Source organism: Hakea prostrata, chromosome 3 (assembly GCF_041222555.1).
Source record: "Hakea prostrata isolate BN-2017 chromosome 3, UWA_Hpros_2, whole genome shotgun sequence".
NCBI classification, from domain to species: Eukaryota; Viridiplantae; Streptophyta; class Magnoliopsida; order Proteales; family Proteaceae; genus Hakea; species Hakea prostrata.
Genome location: NC_142602.1, coordinates 9,060,091 through 9,074,013, shown reverse-complemented (window position 1 = coordinate 9,074,013; position 13,923 = coordinate 9,060,091). Strand labels below are relative to the sequence as shown.

At 38.3% G+C, this 13,923-nt stretch overlaps 1 protein-coding gene and 1 pseudogene across 1 annotated transcript; both read left to right on the top strand.

Moving 5' to 3' along the window:
- The first annotated feature begins 191 nt into the window (after window positions 1–191).
- Window positions 192–4,314, top strand: LOC149020666 (protein neprosin-like). The gene is made up of 7 exons (XM_089148880.1): window positions 192–1,056; window positions 1,150–1,236; window positions 1,325–1,540; window positions 1,971–2,135; window positions 2,321–2,374; window positions 2,484–2,630; window positions 3,486–4,314. Exons 1-7 carry the CDS (start codon window positions 682–684, stop codon window positions 3,861–3,863), a joined length of 1,422 nt encoding a protein of 473 aa, XP_089005006.1. The 5' UTR covers window positions 192–681; the 3' UTR covers window positions 3,864–4,314.
- A 3,484-nt stretch (window positions 4,315–7,798) lies between these two features.
- On the top strand, window positions 7,799–10,804 carry LOC149020665 (protein neprosin-like; annotated as a pseudogene).
- Window positions 10,805–13,923: the final 3,119 nt, after the last annotated feature.

The following is a 13,923-nucleotide window of genomic DNA, read 5'->3' as shown; positions in this document are numbered from 1 at the left end:
CTTTCTACCTTAGACTAGGCAAATTAAAAGACTATTCACTTTCTTTATGATTTTAAAAAATGATCAATAAAAGAATATTTCTTAATAAAGATAGAATTTAACTCTACAGTAACCGGCACGAAGAACAACGTTCTGGGTAAGTGAGAGAAAAAGAAGATACCCAAAGGCCAAAGCAAAGAACCTTGGAAACCCAGATTCGAGTTCTAAGGGTAATTCTTCCGTGTCTTACTAACGAAGGCAAACAAAGAATAACATAAGCTACAGCCCTCTCTGTCTCTGACCTTATAAAACCGAAGCAAAAGCAAAAGCTTCAGTCTTTGTATCGGAGACTGGAAACATCCACAAAAGCCCCAAGAAAGTAAAAGATAGAGAGAGAGAGAGAGAGAGAGAGCAATTAATTTGCTGCAATTTTGGTTAAAAACTTGGGGACGCTTTGATCATAAATCAGTATTTATATCTCCATGCCCACATGGGAAAAACTTTAAAGAACTCCAATGCGAGTTTTTTAAATGAGCTCGTGCCTGCAGGTTCTGTCTTGTGCTTGTGAGATACAAAACCAAGGTATCTGAAGCTCATAGAGTGAAGGGGGTGAAGATTTGTTAATTTAGGTGTTAAAAATAGTGACTGGGGGAGTTGGTGCGTATCGAATTGGGTTTTTCTTTGAATGTTTATTTTGCTGGAATGGATTGTGTGAGAGATGTGCTTCTGTGGACAAGAATTAGGAAAATATTGTATTTATTTGTTGATTACAGAAGAAGACAATGCCAATGTATACAAAATCAAACGATCTTAGCAGAAGAAACAACACCCAGAAATTCTTCTCCCATGGCTTATAGCTGGTGCAAGATCTCTCCAATCATTCCCATTTTTGTTGGTTTTCTTCTTGTTTCCTCTTCTCTTAGTCCTGTAGTAATGTCGACGTCAATTGGGTTACAAGATCATCAGCCTCAGCTTCAGACAAACCAGACCTTGAAAGCTGGAGCAGAGTTTCAGAAGCTGAAGAGAATAAGAGCTCATCTCAGAAGGATCAACAAGCCTCCTGTCAAGACAATTCAGGCATTTCCACTGTCTCTGTTTGGCTTTTCCAGACTTTTTTTTTCTGTTCAGTTTCGCATTTTGGTGAAGTGGGTTTCTTATTTGATGTTGCAGAGTCCTGATGGTGATCTGATAGATTGTGTTCTATCACATCTACAACCAGCTTTTGATCATCCGGAGCTGAAAGGACAGAAACCACTGGTACTAGAATTCTACTTTTAAAATATTTGAAATTCCTATTCCTTGCTTTTGAAACGGAAAATCTGAGCTTCTACTCTTCCTGTTGCAGGATCCACCAGAGATACCGAAGGGTTATAGTGAACTAGACTCTGTGCCGGATGGCTTTCAGGTATGGATGAATTCAGGCGAGTCTTGCCCAGAAGGAACAATTCCCATAAGAAGAATCAAAGAAGAAGATATGTTAAGGGCTAGTTCTATTGGAAGATTCGGAACGAAACTGATCAGAAGACCCATTAGACGGGACACATCGAGCAGTAGCCACGAGGTTAGTTCATTAATTTTGGAAGACATACTAATCTTCATTTATCTCCGAGATCCCAAATTTTTATTAAGCACAGATAACAGAAGAAAAGTCTTCCCAAAACGCGTTTTTAAGGATTTCATTAATTCATTTTGAGTTCTGTGATTTTCAGATTTCTTGCTTCATAACCGGTTTAACAATTGCAGAATTTCCTTACCTATCTCTTTCCATTCCCTCGGGAAACAGAGTAAATCTCAATCAAATTATCCATTTTCCACGAAATAGCAAGTTGTGGTAGATGGGTTCTGTTTTTTCCATTAATGAAACATCAATTTCATTTCAGTTCAAGCTTAATCAAACTTTCATGGTTTCCTCTTAGCAAACTGGGTTTGGTTTTTTTGGCCACTTCTTTTGTATAGCATTATTGGATTTACCCATTAAGAATCAACTACAGCATGCAGTTGGGTATGTAGTGGGCGACCAGTATTTTGGAGCCAAAGCAAGCATTAATGTGTGGTCACCTTACGTAGCTAACCAGTACGAATTCAGCTTGTCCCAAATGTGGGTTATCTCTGGTTCATTCAACAATGATCTGAACACCATTGAAGCTGGTTGGCAGGTAAATTAAAAATCTTTAAAGTCTTGATGAGTTTTTACTCCAATTCAATCTTCCTCATTTAAATGCAGTTACTACAGTGCTACCAACCACTCTTTTCTGTTCAATTCAAGACATTAGAAGTGTGTTTTTAATCATATAAAGCAAAGATAATTAAAGCTGTCACATCTTCATTTATTTTCTACCAGGTAAGCCCTGAGCTGTATGGAGACAGCAACCCCAGGTTCTTTACTTACTGGACTGTAAGTTACTAGTTTCATCAAACATTTTTTCAAATTAAAACGTTCTTTTTTTCTTAGCTAGAATTGAGGATTACTTCTAATCTACCTTGGCTTATATGTATATAAACAGACAGATGCATATCAAACCACTGGATGCTACAATCTACTCTGTTCTGGCTTTGTGCAAACGAACAATAGGATTGCTATTGGTGCTGCAATCTCACCCAGGTCTGCTTTTAATGGTGCACAATTCGACATCAGCATTTTGGTCTGGAAGGTATGGTGGTTCTTCATTCAAATTAAGTTAATGCTGAACTGCACTCTGCACCAAGTCCTGTATACAATTTTTGGTTGGAACTTAGGAAGTGGTTTTGGGAATCATGATGATAGATAGAGGTTAGGAAGAAGATGCAAAACCTGGCGTCGTACCCTGACAGTAGACTTCGATCGAACGATCTCAAATTTCCACTACTGTATTCCTGGCCGTCAAAAAGGAATCTGTCAATGTCGCATTGCACTTTTTTGAAAACCGACAACTAAGACCAAGTCTATTTCATATGTCTAAAGTATCAAGTTGTCAACCCAGCCAGCACGCGTGGGCCGCGTGGCCGCATGGCCGCGTGGGTTTTCAATGACCAAAATACCCTTTGGTTTCTTTATTACTCCCCGAGTCATTTTAGTTTATCAATAGAGTCCCTATACAGTGAAATATATCAATAAACTCTTTACTGATAGGAAATCACAATTAAGTATTCATATAAGCAAATTAATTATATTAAAATAACTAGAATAACAGTGAACAAAAAATCTTACCCTTGACTTATTTCTTTGTCTTTTTCTATAGTCTGCAACTTGTTCCTCTCCCAATCATAAATCTTCATAAAATTTAGAAGATATGGTCTATAGTATTTTAAAAATTAGGTTGTAAGAGTAATATTGGAAATGGATAAATAAAAACTAACAGAGATTAACTGTGTTAATAATAGGAGGTTTGGCTGATAAATTGCATAACTTAGGGTGTAGCACTGAAAATCTCCTTTTTCTTTTCCCTCTTTCAAAATGTTTCATGAACAAGGATTTCATTTCCCTTGTTTTGGATAGTATTTAATTATTTCTTATTGTTTATGATTAGGATCCGAAGCATGGGCATTGGTGGCTTCAATTTGGGCCAAGACAACTAGTTGGGTATTGGCCATCTTTCTTGTTTAATCACCTGAGGAATCATGCAAGTATGGTACAATTTGGGGGAGAGATTGTGAACAGTCGGTCATCAGGGTTTCACTCATCGACACAGATGGGCAGCGGTCACTTTGCAGGAGAAGGTTTCAAGAAAGCTTCTTATTTTCGAAACCTCCAAGTCGTGGATTGGGATAACAACTTAATTCCTCTATCAAACCTTCGGCTCCAAGCAGATCATCCAAATTGCTACGATATTCGAGGGGGACACAACAATGTTTGGGGTAACTATTTCTATTATGGAGGTCCTGGAAGGAATGTCAGATGCCCCTAAAGGGAAATTAGTGTAGGTATGAAGAGAATTAAAACATATTTCCCTCCCCCTCATTTTTTCTTTCTTTAACTTTGAGTTGAGTTGATTCTGAGCCTTGTTGCTAGATCTTAATGGGTCTGGGGGTTTCTTAGATTTGATTTCTTTTAATTATTTTTCTTCAAAGTTATTCTTTCTTCTAACAGTTTATGTAAATTTGAAAACAAAAGGAAATAGTGAATATACTATGGTGTGATTTATTTTTCTTTTCTCTTCTCCAATTCCTCTCCATGTTTTGTAATAAAGACTTTTTTAGCTGTAAAGAATGGACAAAATGGAGTAAGAGGACCACCAAGTAAACTTACCAGCCTCAACTACCATCTTAATAAGAAATATAAGAATGCATTAATTTTTTATTTTTTTGGTAATGAAACTGATAATTGAAGAAGGGGCCGAGGCCCAGAAAGTACAGAAGAGTCATCTTGGGAACCAAGAGGGGAATGTGGCCACTCAGTCCTATAAGAACAAGTGAGCGTCTTCCCGGCTAGGGAATGGGCTGAGCCATTTAGCACCCTAGAAATGTATCCAAAATTACAATATTCAAACTGCTCCTTAAGGATTCCTATATCAAACAATATCCCAAATATTGGCGATGGAGGGTGAGGGTCTTGAGATACAATAAGAATGCATTAATTGATGACTAGTTTAGGTGGTTCTTCGTACTCCTAAATTAGCACTCTTAATTATCACCTTAATTAATGAAATTAAGAATACATCAGGTGATGATTTTTTTTTTTTGGGTACTTGTAGGTGATGATTTGATGCATTCATAGATCTCATCCAAAGCATTAGTCAATTCTTGGCTTCAGCATATTTGTAGAACAAGTATCAATGTTTGCGTAGCTGATTCAATAAAATTTATTTTTTCACTAAGAAAAAAAGATTTCATTGCAAATCATCTGAAACATAAAAGGTCATTAAAGATTAAACTCCTTTTTCAAATTTTTTTCCCAAGAATTTTACAACCCATATATATAAAGGTCACTGCTTCAGACAATGATTAAAAGCTTGGGTTGGTAGAATCAATTGATAAGGCCCACCTTGAGTGAAAAAAAAACCTGCAAGTGAGGACCAACTTGAAACTCAACTTTCCTAGATCCCCTTGATGGACCCATCTTTATACAACCTTCATAAATGATCGAAGGAGGAGGGCCTAGAACCAAAAAGGACTGAAAATGAGATTGTTTTCTGTGTTGTCTATTCTTTTCCACGGTTAACTTGAAATGCAACTACCCAAAAAAAAATAATTGAGACGCATTAAGAACAGTAAAATAATATAATTCGAGCCTGTTAATGATTATTACTGCATGACTTAAACAAAGCTGAGATTGTATGTTTGTTTCTTCTCCAAGGGAGACTAACAGCTGTGCTGACTCTTTAGCTAGAATGGCTGTCTCTGTGCCGAATAGAGTTCACCGGCTAAGGTCCACTTCTTGGTTATCTAAGCTTTGTAACTCGGATGTTTGTGCTTCTTTGATTGAATAAATTTGAATTACCTTTAAAAAAAAAAAAACCAAAACTGAAATATCTTAACAAGTAATAACAACTTCTTGCTCAGAATCACAAGCCAACGTTTTCCATGGAATAGTAATAAAATTATAATAGTGGAACCACGTACAACTGTACAGGCATACCAAAAAAAGTCAATGTTTGATTTAATGTTGCATTCATTCGGCTTCGATAGATCCAATCATTAATGATAGAACGGAAGTAAAACAGATATTGCTTGCCAACTCTTACCAGTATAGATATTATTACGTAATTTATTACGTACGGGTCGTCGTTGAATTAGGTTTCTTTTGCAAGGGTATCTGTGGAATTTTCATCAGGAGGAGTTGGGCTTGGGCCCCAGAAGAAGTGGGCCGCGAGGCTTTATAGATTGACAGACGAATACCTAAGGCCCATACAAATCAGTGTAGCCTGGCCCGTACAATTGAGCTCCCAAAAAGCCCAGCAGATTTGGCACCCGCCCAGGAGAGCCCATATGATGAACTCTGATGTCACTTTTAATGCACAGAATGGCATAGTAGGCCTGGTTGTACAGTGAAGAATCATAGAGGGCGTCGGTTTTTTATTGGCATGATTGGGTAATTGAATCGGAAGGGTCAAACCTGGCACTGATTTTGTATTCGATTTCTAGGGTTCAAGTCGATTTTGAACGGTTCAGCAAACGATTTGGATGGCAGAGGCAGCATGTCATAATCAAGAAGTCAATAAATTCAAAATTCATTTCTTGCTTTCTAATAGAAAAAAGATTGTACTAGTCCTTGCATAGATTTTTAGATAAAAACAGTACCCATTAGGTCTCTGAAAACTTGTACTCCAAAAATTTTGCATAGCACAAACTTGGCCACCAAAGAAAACTAATTGGAAGAAAGAAAAATCTTCAGTACCATACAATTGCCCCCTGAATTGCATCTAGAAAATAGCTAGAGAATTGCATTTACTTAGTCATTCAGTTTTACATATGTTGTGTCTGAAGATTGTCCTGAGTAATCGATTGACCAACTGAAAGATAATCTGCAAGAGAAAAATCAGCTGCGGGCTGGCTAGAATGCTGGGAAGTCGCCTCCGATGGTCAAGTCAGTAGGTGACCAGACAAGAGTTCCGAGCTAGGCTTGCTCAGAAGAGAATGAGTTAAAGTGATCCTATCCCTCACCTCTGGGCATGGTCTCTCCTTTATATTATGTCAGCTTACCTTCTTTGCTCTCAACGGTATCCTGTGCGATCATTCAATCATCATGGCTGTCGAGTCCTTGGTTTCAAAATTTCCATACCATACGATTTTGTTTCCCTCTTTGCCCTGATAAGGGCATCTTTTCATTTGTTGGTCCTTCAACAACCTGTATTGTCCTGACCGATAAGCCGGGCATATGAGTTATCTGGGTTGGATATTTTAGCTGTTCGACAAGCCAGTCCATGACCCGTAACAACATATATATTGGAGCTAAAGACACAACAATTAGTTTTTTCTATTTAAAAAAAAAAATCAGTTTTTGATGTATATAGAAATGGAATTATGTGCGGAGCTTGTAAAGCTTCTCAATTTTATTAGAAGAGAAACGAAGAATGGATATACAAAAGTAGTGCGGATTGAAGTCACAAATCACAGTCCTCTACTCATAGCTTGTCCCTCCATCTATAACAATATAACTGTCACACTCACACATTCATAATATTTGTGCATATCAAGCAGAGATAATTTGGATTCCACATTTTAACATCTATATGAATGTGTTGGCTATATGAGCGGAGGGACATGCTAGGTGGAGATCCATTAGAAGTCATTGAGAAACTTCTATCAAAAAATAAAAAATTACCTAACCTACATTAAGCAAGTCAACGCTTGACAAACCAAGAAATAGACAAGTAACCTTAAGTAACAAGTGGATCATAATAACTCGATGGTTGGCTTAATTGACAAAGATCCATATATTGTTATTCTCTTTCCCGCCAATCTTCAAGCTGGAATTAAGTAGCAGGAAAATTGGTTTACCATGCATGATAACAAGCCGGAGAAAGGATGTAATGTCCTGGATTCCCTTTGATTGTACAACTCTCTCTTCTCTCTTCGATGTTCAGTGTTAAAATATATGTTGCTTCTGCTCTAGAAAACCGAAGCAACTTGTTGGTTAAAATCAAGCAAACGACACACCATGGCTGTTGGGATTGGAGGAGGTTGCAAAAGTCCCCCCGGTGCCGCCGTGGTGTGGTGGACTTGTTAATTTAGGTGTTAAAAATAGCAAGACGGAGGAGTTAGTGTGAACCGAATTGGTTTTCTTTGAATGGCTATTTTGCTGGAAAAGGATTTTGAGAGAGTTGTGCTTCTATGGACAAGAGTTAAGAATCCATGGTATTTATTAAGAAAACATGCAACACCATGCAAAGATTCTTCTCCCATGGCTTCTTCTAGCTATTGCAACATGTCTCCAATCATTCCCATTTTTGTTGGTTTTCTTCTTGTTTCTTTTTCTGCATTGTCGACGTCGATTGCATTACAAGACCATGAGTCTCAGCTTCAAACAAACCAGACCTTCAAATCCGCAAAAGAGTTGCAAAAGCTAAATAGAATAAGAGCTCATCTCGGAAGGATCAACAAGCCTTCTGTCAAGACAATTAAGGCATTTCCATTGTCTTTTATTGGCTTTCCCATACTTGATTTTTATTTTCTTGTTCAAATTTTCTGTTTGGTGAAGTACTGGGTTTGTTGTTTGATGTTGCAGAGTCCTGATGGTGATCTCATAGATTGTGTTCCATCACATCTACAACCAGCTTTTGATCATCCGAAGGCTGAAAGGACGAAACCACTGGTATTTGAATTCCACTATTAAATAATAATTTGAAATTTCTATTCCTTTTTCTAGCTAGCTTGAAATAAAACTTTGAGCTTCTACTACTCGTCGTGTTGCAGGATCCACCAGAGATGCCCAAGGGTTACGAAGAACTGGATTCGGTGTCGGATGGCTTTCGGGTATGGATGAATTCAAGTGAGTCTTGCCCAGAAGGAACAATTCCAATAAGAAGAACCACAGAAGAAGATATGTTGAGGGCTAGGTTCCATCGAAAGATTTGGAAGAAAACCGATAAGACCCATTAGACGAGACACCCTGCACGAAGGCCATGAGGTTAGCTTATTAGACCTATAAAATTTGGAAGACACATACTATTCTTTGTTCACCATTTAGTGACATGGCAGTCCTCACCCGTGAATTTCTCTATATTTTTCTTAAAATGAGCCAAATCATGTTTTGAGCGATTAGAATTGAATAGAATACTACGTGGTGGGCATCCAGAACCCGTGATTTTCAGATTTCTCGCTTCATAACTGGTTTGAAAATGTAGAATTTCCTTAAATAACTTAATTCTTTTTCCATTCTTTATTCAAACTTCCACGATTTTCTCTTGATAGTAGCAAACTGGCTGGCATTGGTTTTTCTGCAACTTGTTTAATTTGTATGGGATTACTGAATTGACTCATTAAGAATTAACCACAGTATGCAAGTGGGTTCGTCGAAGGCGGTAAGCATTTTGGAGCGAAAGTAGCCATTAACATCTGGTCACCTCACGTAGCTAGCCCTGGCGAATTCAGCGTGTCACAGTTGTGGTTAACTTCTGGTTCCTCCCAAACTCTTGACACCATTGAAGCTGGTTGGCAGGTATATATGTACTGAAAATTCAAAAATGAAAAAAAGAAAAAATCTTGAGTTCTTGTCCGGTTTTTCACTCCAATTCAATCTTTCTCATCTACCATGCAACCCTCTCTGTTCTGTTTTCAATTCAAGACATTCCAAGTGTATTTTTATTTTTGATCATCAATTAAGCGAGGTAATTAATTAAAGCTGTCATATATATCTACTTCATTTATTTTCAACCAGGTATACCCTTCGCAGTATAGAGACAACCGACCCAGATTCTTTGTTTTCTGGACTGTAAGTAATTAACTAGTTTCATCAAACAGTCTTCAAACTAACGTTCTTTAATTTTCTCCACTAGGATAGAGGATTAGTGCTAATCCATCTTGGTTTATATATATATAAACAGGCTGATGGATATCGAACTGGATGCTACAATCTAGTGTGTTCAGGCTTTGTGCAAACCAGCAAAAGGGTGGTTGTTGGGGGTGCTCTCGCCCCGGTATCCAAATATAATGGTGGGCAGGCGGAGATCATTCTTATGGTCCATAAGGTATTTTAAGTGGTTCGTCATTCAAATTAAGCTAATAGTGAACGACTAAAACTTCTTTTGTGTTGTAAATATGTTTAAAACTTATTTAATATAAATACTTATTTTAATTGTGTCTTTTATCCATGGTTTTATTTAGTCCCACACCAGGTTGAGAGGATCTGATTATATGTTTTATATACAGTAAGGGCCCATCTATTATTAATTTGCCTGAACCCTATAGTGACCTTGCCATGATTATATAGATATATAAATGTATATGACTTGGGACTTTGGACCGAAAGGCCCTATTCTGGAAAGCCAGCTGCTGGGTGATTACGTGGAGATGCCATTAGAGAGGCACTCTCCAGTAGGGAGGTCAGCTAGACAAGTACCTTCTTGAAGGGAGCTGAGTTGAAAGGTACCCTCAACAAAGAGAGGTGACCTTACCCTTCACCCACAGCCTTTGGAGCTCTATATAAAGCCATTTCCGAGTTCATTTTAAGTACTGAATTTCTCCTCCTCTTTCTTTCTCTCTCTCCCTGTTGTTGTTCTGTCTAGCGGTGAACATTACCTAATACACCTTAAGTAACCTTTCTGGGGTGCAACCTTAAAGGTTGGGCTGACTGATCTTGGGGTGAATACACTGTAGAACCCGTGTTGCACAATTCGGGGTGTCTAAATACCTTAAAGAAAGTACCTCTGGTACGTTTCAACTCATTTGACAGTATTGTGAGAACAAGTTTAATGTATATTTGTAGATTTCTCAACAACGTTACAACATTTTGGCTTCTTTTTTCATGTATACAAACCATGCATGGATGTTTCATGAAGAAGGATTTTCGTTCCCTTGTTTCAAACAGGATCGGAGGACAGGGAATTGGTGGCTTCGATACGGAGATAGAGAAATGGTTGGGTATTGGCCATCAATTTTGTTTAATGGACTGCGCGATTATGCAACTAAAGCAGTGTTTGGGGGAGAGATCTTGAACAAACACGCCTCGGGGTTGCACACAACGACACAGATGGGCAGTGGTCACTTTCCTGGAGAAGATTTCAAGAGGGCTTCTTATTTCCGCAACATCCAAGTTGTGAACCAGGCTAACTCCATGGTTGATCCAAATGTTCACGTCGAAGCGACTAAACCAAATTGCTATGATATTAAAATGCCAAGTGAAATCAACAAACTTTGGGGAAGGTATTTCTATTATGGAGGTCCAGGAAGGAATGGTAGATGCCCTTAAAGGGAATCTAGAGTGGGTTTTTACTTTGAAGAGAAATAAAATATATAGGGTTGTTGCTGTATCTTAATTTTTTCTTACACGGTTATTAGCCGATTATACCACATTTAGGGGAATATGTAAATTTGAAAACAAAAGTGAATATACCACACGGTGTGATTTATGTCTCTTTTCTCTTTCTTAAATTCCTCTCCATATCTTGTGGTAAAGGCTTTCTTAGTTGAAAATTAGATGATCAGATGAGTTTGCACTCCATTGGTAGAGGCTTTGTTATTTTTCAATTTGGTTACGAGAAGGATACGTTTGAAGTATAGAGACGTAACCCTTCTTGGATTGCATCACAAGTGGTATGGTTTTAACGTTAGAGGCTGAATTTTAATGTGAACATAGCCCAACAATCGACTAAATAGTTTGGATTCGTATTTCAGATCTTCCTTTGGAGTATTGGCATTGCGGAGTACTTTTTCAATAGCCAAAACAGTGGGGTGTCCTATTGCTATTAATAATAGAACTAAGTTATCAAAACAAAAGTAATATATTAGGAGCTAGAGAGAGAAAAACAGTGGTCTTTGACAGGCCCGAAGAGCAGTTCATGTAAACCTCAAATTTGCCATGCCTTAGCATACTTAAAAATATTAGCATATTTGATTAACATCATATAGTAGATCCCTTCCAACTATGCGCTCGAATTTTTTTCATAATTCTCATCTCTTCCTTGCTCAACCAATAAACGATGTTTGGCAGAGCTACACGGTCCTTTGCAGAGTGAGTGAAATGATAACTGTCACCTACAAGAGAAGAGTCACCTGTGAATGCTAGGAAGTCGCCTCCGATGGTCAAGTCAGTTAGGGATCAGACGAGAGTTTTGAGCTAGGCTTGCTCAAAAGAGAATGAGTTAAAAGTGATTCGATCCATCCTTCACATCTAGGCATGGTCTCTCCTTTATATCATGTCAGCTTACCTTCTTTGCTCTTAACGGTATCCCGTGTGATCATTCAGTCATCGTGGCTGTCAGGTCCCTGGTTGGAAAATTTTCATACCCGAGGATTCGTCTCCCTCTTTGACCTGATATGGACATCTTTCCTTTTGTTGGTCCTTCGAAACCTGTATTATTTCGATTGATAAGTCGGGCATACGGGTTATCTAGACGGATATTTAGCTGTTCGACAACCCGTCTATGACCTGTAACAACATAGATGTTGGAGCTAGAAGCACAACAATTATTTTCTTCTCTTTAAAAAAATAAGATTAATTCCCTGGGTAGAATTTGCAACGGATGCATGTCATCAAGATTATACGCCGGCTCTTTTATTGGAAACTACCAACACAGACTGCCAAGAGAAAACATCAAATTAAAAAAATAATTAAATTATATTTTATTAATAGAGAATTAACTCTAGTTTTGACGTATATAGAAATGGTAATTAACTAGTTTCATCAAACAGTCTTCAAATTAACATTCTTTAATTAATTTTCTCCGCTAGGATTGAGGAGGATTAGTGAAATTAATGCCTAATCCGTCTTGGTTTTTATATACAAACGAGCAAAAGGGTTGTTGTTGGGGGTGCTCTCGCCCCGGTATCCAAATATAATGGTGGGCAGGTGGAGATCATCCTTATGGTTTTTAAGGTATTTTAAGTGGTTCTTCATTCAGATTAAGCCAATATAGTGAACGACCAAAACATCTTTTGACTTCTTTTTTCATGTATACAAACCATGCATGGATGTTTCATGAAAGAAGGATTTTCGTTTCCCTTATTTCAAACAGGATCGGAAGACTAGGAATTGGTGGCTTCGATTCGGAGATAGAGAAATGGTTGGGTATTGGCCATCGTTGTTGTTTAATGAACTGCGCGATTATGCAACTATAGCACAGTTTGGGGGAGAGATCGTGAACAACCACGCCTCGGGGTTGCACACGACGACACAAATGGGCAGCGGTCACTTTCCTGGAGAAGATTTCAAGAGGGCTTCTTATTTCCACAACATCCAAGTTGTGACCCGGGCTAACTCCATGGTTAATATATACAAATCTTCAGGCCGTAGCGACTAAACCAAATTGCTATGATATTAAAATGCCATGGGGAATCAACAAACTTTGGGAAAAGTATTTCTATTATGGAGGTCCAGGAAGGAATGGTACATGCCCTTAAAGGGAATTTAGAGTGGGTTTGAACTTTGCAGACAAATAAAATACATAGGCTTGTTGCTGCATCTCAATTTTTTCTAATAGGTTATCAGTCGATTATATACCACATTTAGGGGAATTTGCTTTGGAGCAGTGCATTTAATGCCCTGGTCAGTGAACTTGCATTAAATCTGTATCGTCGATTATCAACATATGTAATAAGAATAATTTTAAATTAGCTTTAACTTGAACCGTGGAGTCGGTTCATTTCGAGTCTAAACGAACCATTTGGTTATTTAATAATCTTCTTTTATTTTCAGGAAACGAATCCTCCTGAATCCTCCTGTAGTGTGTTCAATTACAAATCCTCCATTATCTTCTCTGGTTTTCTAACCGTTTCTTCTGAAAACAAAACCCCCCCCCCCCCCCCAATTTGCTTTCCCCAAATATTCAGCAGTGTTTCTTCCGCCGCCACCACCACCACCATCGCCACACTTCGGCAGACCAACTGACGACGGTGTACGCGTCAGTCGTCACCACCCCCGCCCTACGGTGTCGCTATTGGCGGCTGTGTTTATCCTCCGCGGACGAGCTACTTTCCAGCACCGCCACCTCTGAACCCAATCGTTCCTTACTTCCCCTACTACTATTATAGTCCTCTGCCATCTAGCTTTTCAAATTCTAAACTCAAAGCTCCTATCTTGTTATCAACAATACTACTGCTCATTTTCCTGCTTCTTTTTTAGATGATCTACTTGACTTGACAACAAACAAATAACTCTTGGATTTGCTCATCTACAAATTAGAAACAGAGACACAGCGCTTTTCTGTTTACAGGGGATCCGAATCTCGATCTGATGACGCCATTCAAGGTTGACGACAAGGTTTTGGTTCAAATTGAAGGGCTTTGACTCCACTTTGCTGTCTCCTGCACTCTTCTACCATTCTTGCAGAGCATGTGTTTATTATTTTCTGGTAACGCGTCCCTGCTACA

What these genes read in the sequence shown, in the direction of transcription:
- LOC149020666 (XM_089148880.1), top strand. Translation starts at nt 682, where the DNA reads ATGGATTGTGTGAGAGATGTGCTTCTGTGGACAAGAATTAGGAAAATA. An exon ending in CCATTGAAGCTGGTTGGCAG is followed by an intron (nt 2,136 to 2,320) that starts GTAAATTAAAAA and finishes ATTTTCTACCAG; the next exon opens with GTAAGCCCTGAGCTGTATGG. An exon ending in GGTTCTTTACTTACTGGACT is followed by an intron (nt 2,375 to 2,483) that starts GTAAGTTACTAG and finishes GTATATAAACAG; the next exon opens with ACAGATGCATATCAAACCAC.